The following is an 18,855-nucleotide window of genomic DNA, read 5'->3' on the forward strand; positions in this document are numbered from 1 at the left end:
TTGTTTATTTACCTAGAAAAAAACTGAAAATTTTCTGGAATTCTTGTAAAATAAAAAAAGGATAACAACAAAGTTTTACATCTTGAACGTTTTCCAAGAAATGCATTAGTTTATACTGTCATGAAGAAATGTTGATAGGATTTCTGAAACAGGTTTAAACTGATTAGAAAGTTAGACATTTTAGTTATCTCGAATAGATTGGTTGGAAATTCTGGCAATCCATTTCTTTTCAATATGACCGCCGTTTAAATTTTGATTATCATTTGAAAATCCATTATTTATGGACCTAAATTAAAACAAATACTTTGGAATATACTTAAGATTAACTAAATATGTATATTCAAACTTATTGTATCAAAATATTTTAAGATATTGATTTCATGTAAATCCCTATAGAATGAATTATTATTAATTTAGCTGTCAACAAATATATCTAATTCTTGCGTCTGATCCAAAATATCTGTTTAATTTATAAACAAAATAAACTCCATTCTTAAGAAAAGAATCTTACTTTTTTGAGAACCGCAAAAAGAGAGTTCATCTCAAACAACTCTATAAAAGAAGACAGTAAGTGTGTACTTATCATGCAGATCAGCACCGCTTCTGTAGTAAAGTTGAGTATCTTTCACTTTATGAAAACTTTTCAGAGATTACCTTCCTTTGAATCCGAAATACATTGCTAATACTCGTGCCTACTTCTCTGAAAACGCATACAGTATTTCTTGATACACTTCATACTAAACACATTCGATAGACTTATATTTTTCTTTATAGTAAATGTTTTATATTTCGTCACTTTTCATAATCAATAGCTTGTATACATAAAGTACAAACAAATATAAGAGTGAAGGTTATAAACACATTGCTAACAAAAACAAAACATATAATATCGAAACAAGTAAAATAAAACATGTAACTTTTCCTAAACACAGAGATATGTTTGAATAATTAAATTAAATTAACTGTGCCTCAGATTTATACCAACGGGTAATTTTTATTTAGGACCCTTTATGTTTGCTTGGTCATATTCTCCTAGAAATTATTTTGTTTACTCTTTATTTAAATAATTTTGAAACTTCTTGATGCCAATTAGAGAGAAGCAATTTTTATTGTATTGCACAGTGTGTGCAGACACGGGTCTAAGTAAATTTCAATGTTAAACATCGGCACTATGGTTGTTTATTCTCAGCCTAAGTGATGAAGATGTTTCTCCAATGTATTCGTTAGGGAATGTTGACAGGATATTTTTATAAACTAAATTTTCGCTGTTACATTTGATGTCTTCTGCAATAGGCTATAATATTTTTTCTCGGTATGCAGCTTTTGTAACTGTTTGTGGATTGCATCATGTTGCGTATTCCACAGCGTGTTTTATTGCATGGATGGCATTTGTGTTTGAGATTTTGATTGTTGTCGTTATCTTTAATATATTTTAGATAAACTAATAGATTTTAAAATTTTAAAAATAGTTTGAAAGTAATTCCAGGAGGTCTATTTGAAAGATCCTTTCTTTCTGGAGATTGTTCAATATTTTGTAGGCTGTCTTACTAATTCAATTTACACAGTGTAATCCAGGATTATACTGAGTTACAAAATTTTTCCACAACACTTATAAACATGGTTTTGGTTTTTGGGTTTAGCCATTTCACTGTTACTCAATTTTGCAGGGTATTCTTTGTTAATTAATGACTTTAATAATGTTATTATATAAATTGGGAAACCAATATCATCCGTACGTAGATTCTTAGCTCTTAGAGCAAAATTCTTGAGGATAGATTTCTTTACCTACTGTGGATGGCAGGTATCATAATGTAGGTACTGTTTATATATATATATACATACATATATATATATATATATATATATATATATGTATATATATAATTAGAACTATTTCCATTATTACATGGATAAAAGTGACAGCTTTATTATGAGTGTTTGTAAATTTCTTTTACTGCTCCTTAAGATGGCTACTTAAGTGACACCGTTACCATGATGTTGCATGCGTGGTGATGGCTCTTCCTATTGCCCAACTTTGAGTTGGTGTAGAAAAATCATGAATAGAGAAAGACTTTAATTTGTTTGTTTTGTTGCCTTTTAAATTCGCTAAGTTAAACTTTTTTGGTTAAAAAAGTATTTAGTGAAAAGACAAAATATTCAAATCCATGTCATTTTTATATTTCTGTTTAGTGAAAGCATTATTCTTTAAGTCATAAATAAATTACGTATAACTCCCTCATGCTCGTAACTCATGCACAATTGTAAAAACTTTTTATTTCGCCAATTTTATTTGGGACTAATTGCTACAACGAGCATTAAGTTACAATTTTAAATGAATTTAGTTCCAATTGGGAGGAATATATACTTATTGTACTTTTTTCTACTTTCAGAGATGTTATCTTAATGAATTATGGATTTAACAAAAAATAATACTACCCATATTCAAAATCTATTTCAGCTCCTCAAACCATATGACTGGATTCAATAATATTCTATTTAGAAATTTTAAATTTTAGCTACTTAAGATATATATATACTCCATTTTTGATAGATATTAACGGTCCTTTACATAACATGTTTTGAAAATTTACTTACAATAAAAAATAAACATAAGTCTTTTACCTATGTTTTTCTTTCAAACTTGATACATTAAAAAGATTTTCGGTTTTCTACATCTGGTTGTAAACTATTTAAATAATTTACAGAGGGTACATGAAGTCGAAATTTACGAATAATTAATTAAAGCAGTTAGAAGGGAAGTTTATACCTTGTTGAAAATATTTGTGAAGCCCATAAAATCACATTTCCTTACCTTTGCTTGTATCCGCATACCGTGTTAGTGGCGCACCAGTATATTCGATTACCCAGAAACTCTTTCGGTGCCAGATAATGTATTTACACATTTTGTGACTTTTTTCTTTCAAAGTTAACCAGTTATTGCACGATTTTAATAGTAATAGCACAAGTAAATAATTTTCTGTACTTTTGTTTATAAAATACGTAGTTAAATCTCAAAAGAGGTTTATGTTGAATTCTTATAAATTTTTGAATACATAAAATGTGTAGATATTACATTTTAATACACTAACTTGAAATTAACCCTACTTCATAAAAGTGGTTAAAGACAATAAATAATATAATAATGCAGAGTAGTTAAGATTTTTTACGCAGATCTAAAGAATTATAATGTGCAAACCCTTCAATATTTAAGTATCTGCATAATGTTTTATAATATATATATAATATTTATATATATATATATATATATATATATATATATTATATAGTTTATATATATAAATGAATGTTTGTGTTTTTGTCCTTTATAGAATGGTAAACTATTTGTCCTATGATTATGAAAACTTTTATTTATATGACGTAGTTTTCCACGGAGAAGTATTGTATATTATGCCCATTGATCTAACTCACCACCTGGTGGCGCTGCAAAAGATACAAGTTTTAAAGCGCCTGCACGTAAAAAGCTGTAATTACAAAACAATTACGTATACTAAATAGCCAAAACACTATTTGAAGGCGCTAATTTATTATGTATATTTATCTTTAAAATCCATTTCAGATTGAACTTAAAGCTTAAGTGTTAGACTGCTTTGCAATAAAGTACATGTACATTTACAGTGGTTATAAACATACACTTTTGAGAGATTTTCTTGATCGTGGCAACAAGGCAAACTCTAACATCGGCGTTGGAAATATAATTGAACCAGTAGTGTTTAAACGGGCAAAGGTTAAGAAAAGCGTGCGAAGCCGTGGGAAACAGCTAGTTTATATAAAAATATAGGTAAATTTCTTAACTTAACAATGTATTTTAATTGTAAGCTTTCAAATATATTAAAACTGAGTAGTCATTCTTATACCTTTATTAAATGTAATACCATCCAAATCCGTCATATATTTCACAAAATCTTTTTGCAATTATTATGGGAATATTATTTAGTATAATAATTAACAATTCTGCTTAAACCGAAAAGCTGTTAATAACCTTATATAGTAGCTGTATAGTTAGGGTTAAAATTGATTTAATTAGTTTAATCTCGTTACTGAGTGAAGTACTATAATATAAAATGAAAACTGATGGCTAATTTAGGAATTTCTGTTCCTGATCATAAATCAATATCAGTGCCACTAACTGCTTCAGCTGATAAACATATATCTATTCAACTTCTGGTTATCGTTTACGGTTGATGGTTATTTTAATAAATTATGTGATATACGGTAAAAGGAACAACAGCTTTAAATTGCTGTACCTTTAAAAAATTACAGTACAGTTTTTTCAATGTTTAATATAACTTTTCACTACCGAAAGAGTTACTGGAAATTGGTAAACTATTCTTTTGACATCATGGCCAGCTAAAATGTTAGTATTTCCAAACTTTAAATTCAGTATTGTTTAGAATTACGATATTTACTCAAATCTAGTATGAATTCATTTTTCCGCACGTAATGTGAATCCAAATTATTTATTCGAGAGTATTTCTAAGTATAAAGTAAGAAAACCCCTCGCATATTTGTCTAAAATGTTTGTTGTATGCTTGAAACAATTTGCATTGATTATTATAGCTACATTCTCTAACAAAGGTAAACTTGAGGTTAAGACTTTGAGTGATCGTGAGGCCTTTGAATTTACGCCCCTGCGGAGAGTATCCTAGGTCAGAGTACCATTTCCAACAGAGCCTTTGATGATTACCATTGTAAAATGGTTGTGTTGTAGATAATAAGGGTAGAGTTACAAACCAAAATTCAATTCTCCTTGCTTATTGATCCAAAAAGTATTGTGAATGTAGAAGGACACAGATTAAGACAGAAATCTCAAAACTCAGGCAATTGAATTTTGTAGGGACTAATTCTATATAATTAATAAGCTTTAATGATATAACCGTAGATTTTAAAATGAATAACTGTTTAGAGACATGTCCTTTGCGTCATCTCTTCACAGATAGACACAGAGTTCACTTGGAAAATCTCGGGAGTAAATAGGTTATATTAATTAATAACCTCAAAAATGAATGTTCACAATAATGTTCAGATCAACTTCTCTACAGGAAGCAATATAAAAGATCCGTCCAGGGACAAGTCCAAAAATTTTACTTTGGAGATTGGAATCTTCCAACTGTTACCTCAGAGGTATTGCAGGAGGTTCCTAGTCTACGTCTGGGTTAAAGAAAATGCCCCTGTTCGAGTTTTTTTTTAACCTAGGAGTAACAAGAAGGAATAAAATCCGTCATATAGGGCAAAAAAGATAGGATTTGGTGCGAATACTGGAATTAATGAAACAATTCTCAAATTTTTGTGGGTATTTTACTAGGCTACATCAGGATTCCAGAAAACGCTCCTAAAATGACATGAAACAGAATTATAGAATAATATTTTGAGACCTTTCGAAGAACATAAAGTACATCATAGATGCCGTCATACAGATGCCAGGATGCATTCATTGTACTACTGTAATAAATGTACTATTTGGAGTCAATGTTACGATTAGAAATTCATTAACGCATTAATTACATGGAGTATATACGAAATATCTTTCCAAGTTATAGCTACCTTCGGATCGCTATTTTTACCTCATTTTACGGTACATCGTTGTTTATTGAAGAATTTGAGAATTTATCTTAAAACAATGAGATAAGATTGAGATCTCACACTGTAACTTTTTCAAATCACTAAACGTTATCTCAGAGTAGATTGAGGAAGCTTCCCAGGTTGCTTCATTGGTTCCAAACCACCCTCCTCTAGGAATCATTTGTATTTTACAGGGATAAAAATGACAAAACCAGTTGCTGAAAAAATATTTTCATACTAATGACAATAACCTATCTCGTACATGCTAAGGAACGTACAGTATTTCATAGTAATTGTCTGAGTAAATGTCGCGTTATGAAACTGTATAGATTTTTATCCTGGATCAATGAGTCAGGGTTGATAATGGATATTGGAATTCTGTAAATAATTAAGTTGCTTAATAGCTCAGATCTTTCAGCTGCAAACTTAAGACGCTAGTATAGAATCGTCGATTTAGTCTCACAATCTGCCAATCCATAAAGTAATTACAAAAGGTTCCACCTTTAAGTTAAATCAAGGATTATTTTGGAAACAACACACGATAGTTTAAAATAAAACTTTATCCCGTTTTATGTTTAACTGAAATTCATCTTAAAGTAATAATAAAACGTAAATCAGGAATATTATTGCTGTTTTTACATAAATATGTGCTTGAAATTCATTCTAAGAACATTAGAGCCAAAAAGATTCCGCTTCAACATCAATTAGTATTTTACTCCAAGGTAAGGTTTTACCTTTTACAATAGTGTGATCAATACATAATGTAATAAATTTATCAGCATACATTACCTGCACTATTGCTTTTTGAAGTTGATTAAAAATTTTAATTTATTTTTAAATGTATTAGGGATTTTATATTAAATTATTTAAACAAATCTATGGTATGAAAACAAAAATGTTTCATCCATGTTTTATGTTAAAAAGTTTTGTAACAAAACATAAAACACCTTTCGCGGTTCTATTGAACAATATAGTAACCGCAAGGGAATGTTGGGTGTCCGTTCGACGCAACTTGTCGGTGAAAGTTATTGTTAACAGATTTCCGGTTCCTGCAAAGGGCTCATGAATGTTATAAATTTACTTTTGTTTGTGTTTTAATCGTTCTATTTCCCACGGCATAACTGATTCACGGTGTATCTATTTAAATGTGCATTTTTTGCTGCTTTACAGTTGGATGTCTTTTTGCTTGTACACAATTATTATGTCGTTTTTAACTTTGCAAATAACAACTGTCATTACTCTCTCTAGAATTATATTCTTGGACGTTCGTTTTGTCGACAATTTGATATTAGTTTACGATGCTTCTAACAGTCTAGCGGGAATATTCACTTACACAGATATAAATATACTCAAATTAGGGTTTACAATACAGAAAGGAATTAATATTGGGTAGGCTTAAATCTGTTAAAATACAAATACATTTTGATATTAACACAACACGTAGTCAACCCATAACACACTAACATAACATACTGCAGGCCTATCTGCCTCAACGTTACTGGTGCACATACTTCATCATCAGGTCACGTGACCGCTTCCGTTGTTTTTACTTTTACGTTGTTAACAGAGTGACATAATCTAGATGTCTGCGTATAATGTTGTATGAATGTAAAGCATTAAAAATAATAAATAAAGAAAGTAATTTTTCTTACAATATTTTGAATACATAGTTCTTTATTGTAAAAATTAATTAAATAACTTTTCAATTTATGAATAATTAAATTAGGTCGGTACATTTCCTAAGAGTATTGAGGTGCATTTTAATACTTTACCATCAACTCAATTCTACTTTGACATAACATTAAATAACCATACAAAGCCGGTTGAAATTAATCATATAACAATAATATTATTAGCTATTAGTAATGGTCACAGTTCAACTTCCAAAAGGTGAAGTTTGTGCAATTATTAAATTAATACGTTATTAAAACGTGGAAAGCATGAAAATGCTTGGTGTTTATTATTATTATGAACAACACAAATTCTGAACCATCAACAGAAGACCCTTGGACCACAGGCCCATTGAACAATTTGGATATAGGCAATATAACATCGGTCACGCTGCCGCTTCCGGCCTTTTAAAGATCGCTCTCGGGGCTGCCGACAACTCTTTCCATTGAGCAATAGTCGGTAAATTTTCATTGAACAATAGTTGGCAAATGTCCACTAAACAATTACTTTCCTTTGACTCACTCACAGATGTTTTTGGATAACTAAGGCCGATCACTATTGTATACGTTTATTACGTATATGTTTTGTAATCTAGTTATATCTACAATATTAACGTATATTTGGCGTGTTATTCAAATGGATTTGACCATTAGTCCAAACCAAGTGGAAAAATTGTTAATATTTTGGTTTGTATAAAAGAAACTGGCACATCAATATCGGGTCAAAAATAGTAGTTTCCATACTACAGTATTTTCATTACCTTCGACAAACTTGCCACCACATTTTAATAAGTTTTAGGCCTTACGGAACTGAACATCTTTGCTTTTTGAATTGTTTTCTATCTATAACCATTAAGAATCCGCAGCAAACAAACATGATTTATATGTATTGATTGGATTTTATATTGTCTCTTTATAAATAGTTAACAATAAAGATGTCAAACATCTATTTAAATATTTTTTAAAGCTGCATTCTAAAATTTAAAACAATAAGTATCACTTTAACCAAATTTAAAAATCAGGGTATTAATATGACCGGTTATTACTATAGATTACCAAGTATTATTGGCAACCGAAAACGAGATAATGAGGCCGAAATTGGCAATATTGTCAGTTTATATACGATTAGCACACAAGGGTTTAACATATATTTACAAGTCTGCTTTGCGGTATAAGTAACTTTATATACCTTCTGATTTTGATTTTCACCCAAAACTAGCATAGCTAACTATTGTTTCCTGTCTTAAGATAAATTCCTCCTCAGTAAAACAAAAATGTGTATAATTTTTACAATGCAAATTAGCACTAGGTGCTAAGTTGAATCTTTTGAGATCTTGGATATAGTTAATCGTTATACGTTTATGAACCTAGACAATATTTCATAAACTGAGGTATATATTATTTTTAGAAAAAATCCTTAAACAATTTTGAAACAACAATGGTAAGTTCCTATCCTTTCTGTTATTTCAAACAAGCCATGGTCAATAACGAACTTTACACAAAGAATAAGTAGTAAAATTGTTTTATGTAATAAATATAAGAAAACAAGAGATAAATTCTATATTCCCTATGGTATAGCTGAAGTATGCCAATAAAAAAAATATATTTCAGAGCCAAAAACACCTGCACATATGTTTACACGCTCGTTTCAAACACCCAACTGTGGTTTTACCCACACACTGTACAGGTGGCATTGTGTTGTGTGGTTTCAGTAGGCACATTTATGGTTTTACTACCTAATTGACTAATGGACGTAAGTAATTGGAAATTGTGATTTCAAAGGAGGTTACGTAATTAACTATATTCAAAACTATTTAAATGTGACTATTTATGTGTTTTGGTATTTTATTTTGAATCTGCTAAACCCGTCATATTTGCAAATAACTTTACAATGCTCTTGTTTGCAATAAGATTTTATCCAAAATCTGGCTTTATTCTTTGGTCATTTGTATCATAAGGGGATGTTTTTCAATTGCTCACTTATTTGTTAATACAACTATGCCCAAATTAGTAAATATATTTCAATGCATGATGGATAACTTAAAAATTTGCATTTCAATTTTTATAACATCTGTTATATAGTTAAATAAAGCAACAATAGCACCAAAAATTGCCACATCTTGCACACTCGAAAGAAAGTGAGGTGTCTTATGAAAGCCTCTTGTTGAGATTCAATGCAGAGGGTTTTGTATGTTACCTTGGAAGCTAGATTTGTTCCAGCCTCTTCCAACTAAACCGGATTGGGTAATGCAGATTTAAATGTAATTTATAAAGCCAGCAGAAGTAAACACTACTAGCGAGACTTTAGTTAATTGTCTCCTGAACAGGTAACAAGATTTTTAAAAATAAGAGTAGAATAACACCTTTTTTAACTCCCTTACATAAATGAGAGCATATTTACTACTTAAAAAGTCAATTGCTTTAATTTTTATTTCACATTATCAAGTTTTTGCTAATTGATCTTTCATGATGATGTCCAGTGATAATCAAAGCACAAAATATTCGATAAAAAGTAGGCATTCCTGTTTACAAAATCATTCCTTAAAATTTAGCCTTGATATTTAACGATATTTATCACCCAGCTTTATTGACGGTTGAATTAAGTTCATTTGAATTTTATGGGTGGATATGGTTGAAGATAAGAGGCGGTCCCTCTTGTTAAGATTAAATTTAGAGGGTTCTGTATTATGTCATGTCACCTTGGGAGCTACCTTCGTTCCAGCCTCTTCCAGTAAAATCAGATAGGATAATGTACAACTGTAAAGTATAAGCAATACAGAAGTAAACATTTCTAGCGAAACTTTACGTAAAGGTCTTCTGAAACAGGTAACAAGAGGAATATTTAAATATAATAGTAAAATAACTAATTTTATAATGTACTTTTTTACATAAATGAGAGCATTCTAGGGATACCTTACGATTGCAACGAATATAACGGCAGGCATGAAAGTAAATTAGCCCTTTTTCTACTTAAACGTCAATTAGATTACTTTTCATATTACGTTATCAAGTGTTTTCTTAATTCATTGATTATCAAAAACAAACTATTTTAACAAAAATTAGACATTGATGTTTCCAAAAACCTTTGCTTCAAATTTAAAAATGTTTGCCTTGATGAATATTCAGCTTTGATTATGTACGGTGGAGGAATATACTTATTTTCATGCTTATTATCTTAATTGGTGTTAAAACATTCTATGACCAACGTTAATTGAACTACTTAGAAATCTAACCACTTTTTACGATTTGCTAAAGAACACTAGCTAATTTCTAAGGGACTGTTTTAAAAGGAGGCCATCGAATTTTCCTTTTATTATTAATTTAAATCATAGTTACAGTACTTACTTACAGTGCTTATCTGACATGGCTTTTATAATACAATACTAGAGGATGCACTAAATCTGCTGGCTACTAATAATAGTGTGCAAGCCTTGTCGCTCAATGAAGCAGTAATGAAGTAGTATAAATAGTAGTATTAATATAACAAAGAAATGGTATAAATTAAATACATATCTCTTTAAGGAAAATAACATGCTTATATAGAAAGGAGAATACGATCCCCTTTAAGACTATTTTGTCAGTCCTCATGGACCACTGAGCTGTGTGGATTTATAAAGCAGAGTAAAAAGGAATACAGCAACGATTTTAATGGTACATTTTTATGGGCACAGGTAGTATTTTTACCAATCTCTAATTTATAAAAATTCAAAACCTTTAACCGAGAGAGAAAAGTTGAGTAATTTCACTGTAAAATTATTAGATTTATTTAAATAAATAGAATTAGACTGAGAGAATATAGTAAAAAGAGTCTACAAATGGTTAAATATATTTTTAGTATAAAAAATACTTTATGAAATTACATTTCAATATCAGTTCAATTGCAGTTTATCTGTATCAGTAAGTAATATGTAACTAGTTTGTATTACTTAGATAATAATCTTGTAAGTTTCGCCCTTTGGTTATGGAACCAGTTATTAACAACGGTCCCGCTGACTCCCAGCTGCTGAGCCAGGCTGTGCCGTTGCTTGCCGCTGATATATTTGCTGGTCTTAAATACTCTGGTTAGTTTCCTCAGCTGTTTCTGAGAGAAAACAGTCCGTTTGTATATTCTTCTTCGACTGTCAGTAGGAGGATAGTTCTCGTTGGCTACTCTCTTATCCTTTTTAGAAGTCTTTAGATTAAGCTTAGCAGCCGTTGGAGAAGGCAAAGTTGAATGATCCTTCTTTGGTAGTGATAAGTCATATGGATCAGTACGGTCAAGATTTTTATAATAAGCTGCTTCCTTTGACCTGAAAACAAAAACTGTATGTTAGGTTTTATCAGTTGTGTTTACAGTTTTGTTATATTAATTTTAACTCTAAAACTATATGTTCCACATAACTGGTCATAGTTATAATTATTAGAGACAAAATTAGGGCCACGTGGCCCTTTCATACAGTGACGTAATAAACCATATACTAAAAAATACATAACTTCTAATACAAATAAATAAATTTAAATTTGTTTAAATGAAATATCAGGTAACTAACTTGTAATTTAATGTGCAATTTGACTTCTTATAATCTACCTGAATATAAGAGACGCCTTCCCGTGATTGAGCCTTTAGATCCTTCTGAGCATTTATAATCTAGGTTGTGAGTCAATGCCAGATCGCGAATAAAATGTTTGTTTATAAGAGGAGCTTTCCCGTGTTTGAGTAACCGTCAGATCTCTAAGTAAAGTTTTTGTGTTTTCATTATTAATAAATCTGCCTGCTCATGTTTGTTGTAATTAAATAAGTTTCTTTTTTATATTAGACACCAAATATTTGACAAGTAGATAGTAAAATAATTTTTAGTAATTAATAGTCTATTTCGCATATACAAAAATTAGATTAAAATTGTTGTTATGAGTTTCAAGTTAAAATTATATTATAAGTTAAATATGTACAGTACGTTGTTTTACAATAAAATTCTTTTATTCAAGTTGTGTATGAAATTCAATAGCCCATTTATTAATGCTAATCAAGAGTCCAATAGTAAAAAAATAATTAATATATCTGTTTCATAAAATATGTGGTAGTCTATTTTACTTTGAAACATGCTATGTGAAAATGTCAAAGAGACCCCTGTAACGAGTGTAATAGAAGCAGCATACAATATATTTTAATAATTATTTTCAAATTAGGTACATTTAACCTCGGAAATTATAACCTCGTGCCTTAAAATATGTATTGTTCTTAACAAAAAACTAATGGAACCAGCTTTAAACCTCAGGAAAACCATAAACTTAGGGGTTATTCTCCCTGTTACGATAGGTTTCAAAAAGTATGCCGGTATATGTATTCACCCCATTATAATTACAAACTTAAAATCTATGCTAACCTTACATACCATTCATGCATGACCTGCATAGTCCTCAGATGCCAGTAGGTTCTGACGTACTCCTGCCAGTACGTGGAAGGGGCGAAGTTATACAGGATCGTCTCACTTGTCAAGTGGTCATCACGTGACCTATCCTCAACCGCAAACGTTATGGATGGGTAGAATGATTTAGGGTACGAATAGTCACGTGCTAATCCTTCTGCAACAACAGCAATATTTGTTATGACTAGTTCCAATATTTCTGCTTAGATATTACTTATGAAATAGTCCTAAAATATTGAGAATAATGCAACTTGCAACTCTATTTTAACAATAATTTATTTTTTTTTAACTTACAATGTCAGTTATATGTTTGTTAAACAATTGCATAACTACTCACTTACAGGCAAACGTGAAACAAATAATTAATGCTACGTTGAAATAGTAGTCGTATCAATCAACAGACATAACTAATCACTTCTGTCAGGAAATATGTTTCAGCATGCGGACATCACATATGTATTTGCAATTAGGCCAAATGGAATCATTAATTATAGAGCGTGTCCTTTTTATAACTGAATTAGTTCATTCATTTTCTTTTAATAATTAATATTTGATCAGGAGACTTCCACCCTCAGATAATAAAATCGTACATTTTGCGTGTCAAAACACTCTGATATGATTAGTTTATCTCAACATAGATTGTAGTTATGTGTTTACTTCGTTATTCATATGAGGAAAGGATAGGTTTACAGATTAAGAAACATTCTCTTACTGTTTTCTCTGTATTATTGAACGATAGCAAATGTCTGAAAAAAATATGTTGCCCACTCATTGTCAACGAGCCATGATGGATATTATAAGATATCTCAATTTATTTCCGACAAACTTTTAGATCTTCACCCAAAAGTATCTAACTTTAAGTTAAGAAGTGAGCCAAAAGTGAGGAAGCCTGTGTTTCCTTACTGGTCATAACACTACTAATTATTAAATTTTAAATCGTTTACAATTTTCAATAGTTCAAAGTAGTAGTAAATTTTGAAGAAATAGATTTGAATTGGTATTGGTTTGGCATAAAATGAATAGCAGTAAAAATAAATAAAAAAAAAACAAAAGGCCAAAAAGCAATTAAAATACCAGGGAAAAAATACAAACCCATATAAATTTAATTTCAATGAAATTGGATATCTTTGTTTCTTGATATCGTAATGTGGTGCTGGTCTATGCATTTTTATGTATCTGACAGTCGATTTTAAGCTTAGATATATGTGATCTGTTAAAATAATGTTTGTACATCGTAGCTCTCTCAATACTCTCACACTTTGCCTGCGGTAACATTTATCCCGATGAAAATTTATATCCCTTTTATAATAACTGATCTATTGCGCCCTAGAACAAAATGTTGCATGTTTATACAATGCAAGTTGATTTTCAGTAGTTAGAAATTTAGCTAAAATATTGTTGTCATAGCGTTAGTTATCCTCATCACATCCTCCATGAGGACTAATTACCTACAGATTACATATTCAGTTTAAAATAGAGTTTAAAAGCAGACAAATAACCAATAACGTACCCAAAGTTCATTCATAAAACTACTAAATATATGTTAGAGATGTAGCCTCTAAAAGTGTTTTATAATAAATAACATAATATTAATAAACTTTTAACACTTTTAAACTTTTATTTTTCTTATTATGTACATTTCGGAATCATTGATTCCATTTTCAGGTACAAATCAATGATTCCGAAATGTACATAATAAGAAAAATAAAAGTTTAAAAGTGTTAAAAGTTTATTAATATTATGTTATTTACTAAATATACGTTTAATATTATATATTTAACTAAACGTGTGTTTTTACGATATTAAAACAAGTTTTAGTAATATCACTTATAGACATAATGGACGCTTCAACTACTATTAAATAAATGTTTGTTGCAGTTATTAAAAATAATAAAACTATGTATTATAAGTTAAGTACAATCAACGCTAATGAATGGTTAGATTAATAACCAATGTACGTTATATTGAGCCGGGGCTCAGTTTGGACATTTATTTTTGTCTATTATTTTGCCCACCTCGGCCACTCTTGTCAGTCGGTGGGGGAGTCACTATGTCAAGTATTGATTTTCTGCCTGGTTGGACTGATTGGTTGAGGTCAGCTGGTTGACCTTGACTAGTTTACCCACCAGCTGTTCACCGGCACCGGCTACTCTTCGGAGCGGTCAGACACGTTCGGAGAAGCTACTGCGTTGCTGTCTGTTCACTGCTCGTCCCGTTCCACATGGCTGGCTAATTCTACTACTTTCGGCAGGTAATTGTCTTTTTCACTCTCTTTACTTAATTAGTTGGCGGTTTTTCTCTCCCACCCAGACATATATTATCGTAGATTAGTTATAAGTAGTTTATATATATTATTTTGTAACTTGTGTTCCTCGTGTACGTGTTCGTGTCGCAAAGTGTTCTATCCTGTCTTTCGTACGTTCTAAATTTGTTAATTTATTTACTATGCAAGTTAAGTTTTTTATTTTTGCTCTAGTGCTTTCTACTGATCCGTTCGGTGAACGGAAATTAATTTATTCCGTGTACACACTTTGTTTTTTTTTAGTGTAAGCGAGACGGTACATACTTTGCACATTTTTGTTACCTCGTGTTTTGGGTTGCGTGCAAAATTGGGTGGCAACATTCGTGATTTCAATTTTATTATTTAATTATTGCCTTTATAGTATCGTGAACTGATTAGAATTTAATTATTGTTATTTGGGAAATAATGTATTGTTATTATTTGTAATTTATATAATAATTATTAGGCCTACCTTACAATTAATATTTAATAGCAAAATGTAAATTATTATAATATTATAATAGAATGATTAAAATCCAGCGAATTATAGTTACAAGTAATTGTTATCACGCTTAATCATTTAGTATGGCTGTTCTAGCCTATAAGTAAATGTTTATATATTTGAAAATTTGTTTTGTTTGTAATATTTAATATTGTCACCAAGTAGTGTATCTTATAATACTTGGTGTCTTGAGGTATTTTTGGGAAATAGTCTTCTGATACTTAAAAGGTACTGTTAGTTACAGATTGTTATTTTTTTTAATTGTTAAATTTAAATAGTTTATTATACTTTGTGGCAAACATAATTAAGTTTTTATTATTTCTCGGGTTGTAGTAAAGTTGTTCTGAATATCTACTGGTTATGTTGGGATTCTATAGGGTCCCCGTGAGTGCCGTCAACGGAATGGTGCGGCGAGTCTGCCCAATGGTAACATACTGAAACCAAAATGGAATGCCCGCGCCCTGCCAGCGCTACTGTACCGGCATCCAACCGAAGCGCCTGTATTCATCTTGAACAAGGTTGGATCAAAAATTTTTTTTTTCTTCTTCTTATACCACTTGAGAGGATTGGCTTGTATGGAGCGCTGCCAGATGTTAGATCTGGAGGAGGGCCAGTATATTAGCCAGTGTTTATTTAGTTTAGTTACATGAACTGAAGGGGAGGATTTCATCTTTAATTCGGATTCGTGGAGGCAACTAAGCCCCCGCCTCCTTCGAAAATTGGCTTTAAATATTTTTTTTTTTAATTTTCGGCTACAAACTTGAAACCAAATTACGTTTTAAAATTAGTGGGCCTAGAAATTCTACAACCTTTTCCCTCCCCTCAGTTCATAAAAAATTACCTGTTAAAATTTCTAGATTTACTACTGCCGTACCTGAAATTGTTATTTATATATCAAATCTCTATATTATATTATTTATTTATTATGTTATTATTTCTATTTATTATGTTTATTGTCTATATTGGAAATTTTATCTGTTGTTATTTAGTTTTTAAGTTACGCGGTGCACCGTGGTGCTGAAGTAATTGTATTTTGCATGGAAATGTTTGCCACCTACTAATTATATTATGTACTCGAAATCTTGTCTCGTTTTTTGTCTCTTCCCACTAGTGGCATGTGATTGTTTTTTTTTTATGATTTGCTCCGAGTTTGGGAGGGGCGCGCTTCCGAGGCCTCCTGTCTTTTCTCGCCTGCTCGGAACAATATGATTACAAATTCATTGTAAAATAACGTTTTGTAAGTTTTACATAAAGAATCTTAAAATCTGAAGTAATTTTGTATGTTAGTTTTATTGTGCAAACAAAAATCACTGGAAACTACATCTCAAAATAATACCCGTAGACAATGTTTAAAACAAAATGAAAAATACTGCTTTCGTAATAATAAAAATGTAAATGGAATAAATAACTGACCCAATTTCTTCTTTTAACCACATTATTGCTCATATATATTAAGATCTTGATAAAGGGAATAATATGGTATTATGAGTTATGCTACAAAATTATGGTTACTCTGAGTTTCAGAAATCATGAAGTAAGTCAGGTGTTAGTTTTATTGCTACAAACTATTACTGGACTACATAAATCTATTTTGCTAAAACTTTTCTTATCGTCATAAGCATAATCTTATATAATAGGTCAGAATTTACTTTTAAATCGCGAACAAAAGTCTTCATATATTTTAAGAGAAATAATATTCTCCCAAAGGATTTACGATTCTGAATTAGGATTGATAATAGTTTACCCTCAACCAGTCTACAGGAACCCCAGTATTTGATGTTAATTTTATCTCTTGATTATAAAAAAATTGTATATGATATTTAGTTAGACTGTATCAATAATATATCCAAGGAACATTAACTTGGTTCTATGAAACTCTGTTTATACTACAGTTTTTCGCATATTATTAACGGATAGTTATAAATAACATGTCTTATGTCATAGGGTTAATCGCAACATGTTATAATATACCTATTACATTTTTAGATACTCACATTCTAGAAATTTTGTCTTCTAGTTATGTGTTCAAAATATTTCCAAAAAACTATATTGAAATTTAAGATACAATTTTATTATAGTATTGTTCTTTGAGGTGACTATTATACTTAATGTAACTAATGACTCGTGAAAAATTATGAAGGATAATAATTTAACGAGACCATTCGTTTTCGAGTATGTAACTAAATGTAGTTTTCATACTATTTTTTTATGTTTTTTTTTTTCATAATAACTAATTAGTTTGAAGTCCACCGCAACAAAACAAATTATTCATACATTTCGAATTATAAAACCTGTAAGTCACATGGTATGTCCTCATGTAATCATAAAACTAGTTTTAATTTTTTAATACCTTCAACTATTCAATATGCAATGGTCCTGAATAATAATGGGGCCTAGTTATCAATGTATAAAGTGTTGAATACTAAAATTATAAAAATTACAAATCAAATTGTAAGTATGTACCAAAATATTATGAAAATATAATACTACTAGTTATTACTTGTTTCTAAATTTATGAATTTATTTTAATAGTAATCATCTGAAAACTCTACTATTAATTCTAACTCCTATTTAGGATATTGATCACAAATAAGCAGATCGGTTCATTTTTATCACTGCAGAAAAAATATTAAAACATATTATGAAATTAGGTATTTTAATTATGGATACTAAATAGTAACCAAAACCAAGATCATAATTCTCAATCCTACTTATTGATCGCAAAATCCTAGATTTATTTATTTAGTTGCAACGATAAACTACTCGAAATCAAATACGATTTATAAGCTATAATATCTAATATTACTATACTAGATGGCCTTGCGTACGGAAAACTTCTCTATACATCCTGTAGAAACACATATTTTGTAGTATTCTCAATTCTGGTAGGAGACCTGACACATAATGCGTGTTAAAGAATAATTTGATACATTAAAATATACATATATATATAATATACTAAAAAACACGACACTCACCTAAGTGCGTAATTGGAGACAGTCCCGAAGAACCAGAAATGGAATGGCTGGAACTGTGCTGAGCGCGGAGACGAATCTCGTAAGTAGCTGGCGTAGCATCTCCCGCCCTCGCAGAACACTCCATAGTCTCCCAGGGCTGGAACACGGCTTCAGACATCGGGACAGTTTCTGACTATAAATGTTGAGTTGAGCACGTCCAGTTCATGAATGAACCACAAAATGACTGAGTGGAGGAGACACTACTTCCGGACACCCTTTTGCGGTATTCTCAAAGGGTTGCAGTTCGTAGAAATCCCCGAGCCGTATCCGGTACCGAACCGAAGCCGGAAATCGGAATTCCCGAAAGATAGACCCAAAGCCATTAAAGCCATTCTTAAGAAATTTTTAAGACAGTAAGTGCAATGAGCATTTTTTTAAATTATCAATAGTCGATTTATAA

General features: G+C 30.5%; 1 protein-coding gene across 1 annotated transcript; it reads right to left on the minus strand.

The window, feature by feature from the left end:
- Positions 1-11,172: 11,172 nt before the first annotated feature.
- LOC124368269 (homeobox protein DLX-4-like) lies at positions 11,173-18,573 on the minus strand. The gene is made up of 3 exons (XM_046825542.1): positions 18,417-18,573; positions 12,623-12,812; positions 11,173-11,539 (listed from the first exon to the last, which is right to left on the minus strand). The coding sequence occupies exons 1-3, from the start codon at positions 18,571-18,573 to the stop codon at positions 11,173-11,175; spliced, it is 714 nt and encodes a 237-aa protein (XP_046681498.1).
- Between the last annotated feature and the right edge of the window lie 282 nt (positions 18,574-18,855).

The sequence above is a fragment of the Homalodisca vitripennis genome, chromosome 8, assembly GCF_021130785.1.
Source record: "Homalodisca vitripennis isolate AUS2020 chromosome 8, UT_GWSS_2.1, whole genome shotgun sequence".
Classification (NCBI taxonomy): domain Eukaryota; kingdom Metazoa; phylum Arthropoda; class Insecta; order Hemiptera; family Cicadellidae; genus Homalodisca; species Homalodisca vitripennis.